Source organism: Poecilia reticulata, linkage group LG3, assembly GCF_000633615.1.
Source record: "Poecilia reticulata strain Guanapo linkage group LG3, Guppy_female_1.0+MT, whole genome shotgun sequence".
In the NCBI taxonomy this organism is placed as follows: Eukaryota; Metazoa; Chordata; class Actinopteri; order Cyprinodontiformes; family Poeciliidae; genus Poecilia; species Poecilia reticulata.
The window spans coordinates 14937980-14946004 of NC_024333.1; the positions used below are offsets into that span (position 1 = coordinate 14937980).

Here is an 8025-nt window from a genome sequence, read left to right on the forward strand (position 1 = left end):
GTGGATTGTAGGAAGCAGTTATGTTTTGCGTCATACTATGCATGAACTGGGGATTCTCTGGAAGAAAAGATCAATTTTCTCTGTTTATACAACAACGGACATCGGTACGTTTCAGAAACATCGCACTCTGGAACCTGTTTTCAATCTGTGCCGTTGTCAGAGAAAACATTCGGTGGTTTCGTGTAAATCTACACTACAAACGCAACAAAACTCTTCAGTTTTCACCCGAAATCGTTGTCGTGTAAACGGGGCCTACATTAGTACTGGATTAGTTTCAAAACCTAAAAGGGTCTGAGGGCCCAAAATGCTGTGAAATTGAGCTTTTTTATTTTCCATATATATTTGGGTTATATACTGATTTAAAAAACTGAAAAATGAGTTGCACTGTGGAAAATGAATCTGCTGCATATAAAACAATGAATGAAGTCAGACAAAATGCTATGTTTCAATTGTTGACTGTGCTCAGTTTGTATTTTTATGATATAAAGCTCTTTCAACTGCCTTGCTACTGAAATATGCTATACAAATATACTTGATTTATTTGTCAGAAATTCAGATTATTATCCTTCAGAAAAGCTTAAATTTTTAGAATCTTGCTTTTTATTTTTCCAAATGCATCTAAAAGTAAAAAAGATCAAATTCTGGACGATTCAAAACTGTATAACTCTTAATTGAACAGAATTCTGCACAAGCTGTTTGTGTAGACTGGAGTATGTGCCCTGTTGCATGCTTGGCATGTGTGCAGTTTCTTCATCATCCAGTAGGGGGAAGGAGAAATGACAGAGCTGGGTTCCTTTAGAGATCTATAGTTCCTTTCACTTTGAACTTCTTGGCAGAACGTTCACTGGCTCGGAACTCCATTTTGTTTCCATAGATGTGTGAGACAAAGCTGTCCATCTCTACAGAAAACACACTGTTCCTCTTTGGGATCACTGGATACAGGAGACAAGAAAACAAGCAGATGTTCAGAGACCTGTCTCCCAGTCAGACAGAGGGGACAGTTCACAGCATCTGTATCTGTGAACTGTCCCCTCTGAACATTCTAGATATTCACATGATATCCATTGCAAATGTTCAGGCAGTGGCTGAAAGGTTTGGCATCTTCAACATTTTCAGATGGAGTTATAATGATTCTATGTCAGAGTTTCTCAAACTCCAACTCTAACTTGAAATTGCCATGCAATAACAAATCATCTTAACATAATACAACAAGAAATGAAAATATTAGTCTCTTAAGTCATATATTGTCATCTTTGGTGCCATTTTCTAAATGTGACTGCCACAAAAACCAGGAACATCTATTTGGGGTGTTTTTAGTTATTTACAAATTCTGAAAGTGTGGATTCTAAGCTTTCCAATTATGTTAAACACCTGGAAATCAAAAAATAAATTGAGTGTTGTATGCATTCATAACATTTTAGGACTATTTGTAATTTAGAAGCGTAATAAAAGAAAAATAAAGTTGAGTAGATTTAGCAGAAACAAAAATCATCTTTGTTTCTGCTATATTTATATTTATCTGGTGGATAAATATAAAAATTATCCACCAGAAATCGGTGGATAATTTTTATATTTAATAGTGCAATTGTATTTAAATAAATTAACTTGATAATTTTTAATGAAATAAAAAAAACAATAGCTGACATGTGGGCAGAGCATCATAAGCAAGCAAAGTCATAAAAACAAAAAAAACAATTCTCAATAACAAACTTGTTCCCATCACAAAAATATTCCTGTTTTCTTTCCACTAGTATCTTCAGTTTTTCTTTAGAGTGACTCAGTTTTAAGCCATTTACAAATTATTATTTTTAAGCACAATCCTTTGGTAAGCCAGCTGTATGCGTCGCACTTTGATATCACGACATGACAAATAAATGTCATGCATGTAAACAAATGGTTGTTTACATGCAGCATCTTGTGGAACCTTTTTCTTCTGCGTATCAGGACGCAGAATAGTGACGTTTGACGAGTATCAATGATGTTCAGGTCAGATAAATGCGACAGACAAGCGTCACATTTGAAACGATATGTATTGGAGTTAGGATTACAAATCCAAGTGGTCCAAATTGCATTTGTAAAAAATGCAGTGCATCACAAAAGTGAGTACACCCCTCACATTTCTGTAGATATTTAAGTATATCTTTTCATGGGACAATACTGACAAAATGACACTAACACAATGAAAAGTAGTCTGTGTGCAGCTTATATAACAGTGTAAATTTATTCTTCCCTCAAAATAATGTCTAAACCATTAAAGTCTAAACCACTGGCAACAAAAGTGAGTACACTCCTTGGTGAAAGTTCCTTAACTGTCAACATTTTATGTGGCCACCATTATTTCCTAAAACTGCCTTAACTCTCATGGGCATGGAGTTCACCAGAGCTTCACAGATTGCCACTGCAATGCTTTTCTATTCCTCCATGATGACATCACAAAGCTGGCAGATATTCGAGACTTTACGGTCCTCCACCTTCCGCTTGAGGATGCCCCAAAGATGTCCTATTGGGTTTTATTGACATATTACAAGTCAGCAGCATTATTGTTTAGTTGTTTTTCTTTTTCTCGTTCAGTGGCGGTTGCCCGACAATGTTTTGGGGCATTACTGCCACCAACTGGAGTGGAGTGTGAATTGGGATACTAAATTGTTATAGAAAAAATCCATCCATCCATCCATTTTCTTCCACTTATCCGGGCTCGGGTCGCGGGGGCAGCAGCTTCAGAAGGGAGGCCCAGACTTCCCTCTCCCCAGCCACTTCTTCCAGCTCCTCCTGGGTAATCCCAAGGCGTTCCCAGGCCAGCTGAGAGACGTAATCCCTCCAGCGTGTCCTGGGTCTTCCCCGAGGCCTCCTCCCAGTGGGACGTGCCCGGAACACCTCACCAGGGAGGCGTCCAGGAGGCATCCTGACCAGATGCCCGAGCCACCTCAACTGGCTCCTCTCGACGTGGAGGAGCAGCGGCTCTACTCTGAGTCCCTCCCGGATGACCGAGCTTCTCACCCTATCTCTAAGGGAGAGCCCAGCCACCCTGCGAAGGAAGGCCATTTCGGCCGCTTGTACCCGTGATCTCGTTCTTTCGGTCATGACCCAAAGCTCATGACCATAGATGAGGGTGGGAACGTAGATCGACGGGTAAATCCAGAGCTTTCTTATTGGCTCAGCTCTCTCTTCACCACGACGGACCGGTACAATGCCCGCTTCACAGTAGACGCTGTACATTCTTAAAATCTATTTTCTATTAATTTAGTCTAAGGTTCCTTAGCAAAAAAATAACATTTTAAACTATGTCCAGGTGCAGCGGGTCCTGTAGATTAAGCAGTTCTCTTCTCTCAATAGGAGCAGAACAATAAAACATGTTCCACTGTAAGTAGTGGGTTTAGGTCAGGAGACATGCTTGGTCAGTCCATCACCTTTACCCTCAGCCTCTTCAATAAAGCAGTGATCATCTTAGAGGTGTGTTTGGAGTGATTATCATGCTGGAACGCTGATCTGTGATCCAGTTTCCAGAGGGAGGGGATCAGGCTGTTTCAGTATTTCACGGTACAGATTGGAGTTCATGAAATATAACTATCCAACACTCATGCAGCCCCAGACCATGACATTCCCACCACCATGCTTGACTGTAGACGTCACACACTTATTTTTGTACTCCTCACCTCATTGTTGCCACACATGCTTGAGACCATCTGAAGCAAACAAATTAATCGTTGTCTCATCAGAAAACAGGTCATGGTTCCAGAAATCCCTGTCCTTTGTTGACATGTCTTCAGCAAACTGTTTGCGGGCTTTCTTGTGTGCAGACTTCAGAAGAGGCTTCCTCTTCCTAATGCAGACAAACTTGATGTAGTGTGTGGCGTATGGTCTGAGCACTGACAGGCTGACCTCCTGCCTCTTCAATCTCTGCAGCAATACTGACAGCACTCCTGTGCCTGTCTTTCAAAGACAGCATTTGGATGTGACGCTGAGCACGTGCACTGAGCTTCTCTGGATGACCAACACAAGATCTGTTCTGAGAGGACCCAGTAAAAAATGCTGGATGATCTTGGCCATTGTGCTGCAGCTCAGTTTCAGGGTGTTGGCAACCCTCTTGTAGCCTTGGCCATCTTCATGTAGCACAACAATTTGTCTTTCAAGATCCTCAGAGAGACTTTCAGTGACCAATATGAGACAGTGTGAGAACTGTACTACAAAACTGAACACATCTTCTCCCTGTGCACACTTAAGACCTAGTAACACTAACTAGTCAAATGACATTTTGGAGGGAAAATGACAAGCAGTGCTCAATTTGGACCTTTAGGAGGATAGTCTCTTAGGGGTGTAATCACTTTTGTTTCCGGTGGTTTAGACATTAATGGCTGCATATAGATTTATTTTGAGGGAAGAATAAATGTACACTGTTATATAAGCTACACACAAACTACTTTTCATTGTGTTAAAGTGTCATTTTGTCAGTATTGTCCTATGAAAAGATATACTTAAATATCTTCAGAAATGTGAGGGGTGTACTCACTTTTGTTATACATTGTAGATCTGAGCTGTTCAGATTGTTATGAAGAGATCAGATACATTTTGTGTAAGTACAAAAAAAAACAAAAAAAAAAAAAAAACACATTTGAGTCACTTCAGGCTGAAGTATGAGCCCTAGACTAAGTTTCACCAGTTGATGGTGAGGAGCAGCCCAGCCATCAGGTACAAATGCACACAACCCAGAACAGTTTCACTGACCTTTGACCTGGTCTTCTTTGGTGATGATTTTGAACACATGTTTGAATTCTTGCATGAGAATCCCTGTAGTTCCCACATAGGACGGACATTTAGAGCGCACCACTGTGACAGAAAGAAGCATGTTACAGTCTGCAGGTCACAAGCTGACACCAGTGTGTGTTCTGTTGGGTCACTGCAGCAGCTAACTGCATTCAGGTAAGGTTTCTAAGATTGTGACACACATTTTCCTGCTAATGAATCAAACGGTGGCAACAAAAGTCAGAGGAAATAAAAACAGGAAATTCATGAGTTTAAAGGAAAAGGTTCTGACTCCTTCCATCTGCAGACAGATTTTATGAATCAGGGAAATTCTCAGGAAAAAATGTTTCTTTTTCCCACCAACAATGCAGCCTGAATGGATCAATGGTGACTGAGGGTCAGGCTCTTTAATGGGAAATCTACCTGTGATGACGGCTCCATGCAAGTCTGCCTTCAAAAGCTTTTGCTGCACAAACTGTGGATTCCTGGAAGAAAACATGGAGACAATTACCAGGAGCAGCAAGAAGTTGGACATCTGGGAACTCCGCCTCGTGGTGGACTGACTTACGCTGTCGGTTTGAGTCCACCACACAGGTCCAGAACATATTGTCTCCATAGCTGGTGTAGCGGCAGGAAAAGCTCATACCTGCAAAACCAAACAGAGCCATGACGGGGAATTTAGAAAAAAAAAAATACCTCCCTTTTTCCGAACACACACACATATCACATCACCCCAACTAACCTCTGGTGTTGAGGCTTGATGTGGAATACCTTCATCATTTTCTTCTGTCGTGCGTTGAGTCCTTTGGCTTTCTTCCTGTTTCTGGTTGTGTCTCTCTTGGGCCGACTGTAGCCCAGCAGCACAGCCTTATGAGTTAGCATGCTCTTCACATCCAGCCGGCTTGGCTGCTGAGTGCACTGCTTCAGATGGGCTTCAGTAAACTTTGCAGCTTTAGAACTGTTGTGAGGCTACAAGACAGACAACATCAATAGTGTTTGTGTACAGTGAGATGTAAAAAAGAATTTGTTTCCCAAAAAGAAACCCAGGTGAATGTTGCATACCTCATCAATTTTCAACAAAATTATGTGCAACTTCCAATCAAAGAAAGTCCGCTCACCTCAACACCAAGATGCCTCACTAGATCGCGAGGAACTTTGCTGTAAACTTGGGCTTCTGTTGAAAGACACAAACAAATTACAAATTTTACACAATAATGGGACATAATATTTTTACAGAATACAGTAAATAATACTGTTGCTAACATCATTAAGCAATACCTCAGAAGTAGTTTTACAGGTCTTGTAATCTTGTTTTGGAAGAATCCAGTAATATCAAAAAGACAGCCAAAGAACCACTTTTGGTTGTGAAAAATATGGTAGACTATTTTGACAGTTATTGAGCTGCTTTTTTCTTAAAAATGATTTGGTTGCACCACATATTCCGTTTTGAGTGAGTGAATTCAGGTTACACTGCTTTTAGAGACAGATTTTTGTGAGGCAGCTGAACACGTATAAAGATACGTGCCGTGGAGACCTGGCTTTGTATGGTCGATGTGAGTATGCAAAGTAAAGTGATAGTGTGGAATTACGTGTTCTGCTAAGGTCCAAGACAGATGACGCTACTTCAAGTCAAAGAGGCCAACATCTGTTACTAACCCTCTCTCCTCTCTAACCTTGCTCTGACCCGCACCATTGCAATATCTCATTATTTCAGAAAGCAGTCTTAACCCTCTCTGGGTCTCTTTTGACTGTGAGGTAATTTTTTTGAACTATTTGTAATGAAAAGTTTTTATCACTTCACATTCTAGGTATTTCTCAAACAACACACAGAAGTGTGTGTGTGTGTGTTTGTTTGCAATACGTTGTGGATACCATTTTCCTGACACATACTAGGTTGTGGGGACTCACTGCCTGGTCCCACAAGGGGAACGCTGTTTTTGGGTCAGGGAACTAAGTTGTGAATGGAGTTTTGGTTAGGATTAGGATGAGGGTAAGATTTAGGCTGTAGAAATGATTGGAAGTTAATGGAAAGTCTTTGTGGGGACAAAGATAGCTACGCAAACGCGTGCGTGTGTGTCCTAGACTCGAAAGAAGTGAATATTTCGGTCCGCTGAGCAACATTTATCTCCCTCGGACTTTTAACTCACCTTCCATCGCTGCTTTCTAATGTTGACTGCAGACTAGATTCTAGACGAGAGCTACTACCATCGACTCCGTTAGCTTCCTGCATGAAGCGGAAGTAAGACATCAGACATCTAACGTTAAGATGTATTATCGTCATCTACTGTGCTGGAGTGTGTGTGTGTGTGTGTTTGTTTGTTGTTGTTCTTCTTCTTTTGGTTTTAACGGCAGCTTGCATCCAATTCGTTGCACTACTGCCCTCTATTGACTCCTACCATCTACACCTCAAATTCTCTTACAGATCCCAGCGTTTTTTAAAAAACAAAAAATCTTCTTTTCCCCCTCAATACTATTCAGCTGATCGATCACCTTCTCAAATTTTAATTCCCTTCTAACATCTAGTTCCGTTTTTAATAATCTTCTTTGGCTTTCATACTTTCTAATCAAAACATGTTCCACTGTTTCTACATCATCACACCATCTACATAAACCAGTAAGGTGTTTCCCCATCTTAAAAAGAGTTCAATTTAGGAAACTATTCTTATTCTATTTATAATTATCTCTTCCTTCCTGTTTATTCCTCTGATTCTATCTACATCGACTGTATTTTGTATCCTAAATCAACCTTTTTCTCAACCTTTTTTGGGCCAGCGCCCAAAAAAGGGCGCTGGCCCTTTATCCAGGTCCAGGTGAGGGACCTGGATAAAGGTCCCTCACCTGGATAAAGGTCCAGGTGAGGGACCTTTATCCAGGTCCCTCACCGCCCCCTCCAAAGAATTTGCAGGCTACTTTGCACTGACCATTATTTTATTATTAATATTACTATCACTATTGTAGATGTATTGATTTTTATGCTTGATTCTGTATTAATCATCAAAAATAATTTCCCAGAGAACAAAAAAAAAGCCATGGGAATAGAAATTATTTTCACAGGTGTCTACGAAAAATGTAATAAACATTCAAGTTCAAATTGGTAGGCCTAACAGCAGCCAATCAGAGTGGAAAATATTCTTATTTGGTGCCATATTGTTAAATATTCCACAAAATTACCAGATAAAAGATGTACAACATGCCAGTTTAAACTTTGAACTATTTGCAAAACGACTGAGCTCTGCAACATTAAAACATGGATAGAACTGTAACTACATTAATCATAACTCTTCT

General features: G+C 40.4%; 1 protein-coding gene across 1 annotated transcript; it reads right to left on the reverse strand.

The window, feature by feature from the left end:
* Positions 1-305: 305 nt before the first annotated feature.
* On the reverse strand, positions 306-7054 carry pop4 (POP4 homolog, ribonuclease P/MRP subunit). The gene is made up of 7 exons (XM_008405013.1): positions 6888-7054; positions 5859-5914; positions 5483-5709; positions 5309-5386; positions 5164-5225; positions 4723-4824; positions 306-932 (listed from the first exon to the last, which is right to left on the reverse strand). Exons 1-7 carry the CDS (start codon positions 6892-6894, stop codon positions 796-798), a joined length of 669 nt encoding a protein of 222 aa, XP_008403235.1. The 5' UTR covers positions 6895-7054; the 3' UTR covers positions 306-795.
* Between the last annotated feature and the right edge of the window lie 971 nt (positions 7055-8025).

Excerpts from the sequence above, each read along its gene's own strand:
- pop4 (XM_008405013.1), bottom strand. Across the intron at positions 5,710-5,858 it reads TGAGGCATCTTGGTGTTGAG|CCTCACAACAGTTCTAAAGC; the intron begins GTGAGCGGACTT and ends TCTGTCTTGTAG. Across the intron at positions 4,825-5,163 it reads GCATGGAGCCGTCATCACAG|TGGTGCGCTCTAAATGTCCG; the intron begins GTAGATTTCCCA and ends TTTCTGTCACAG.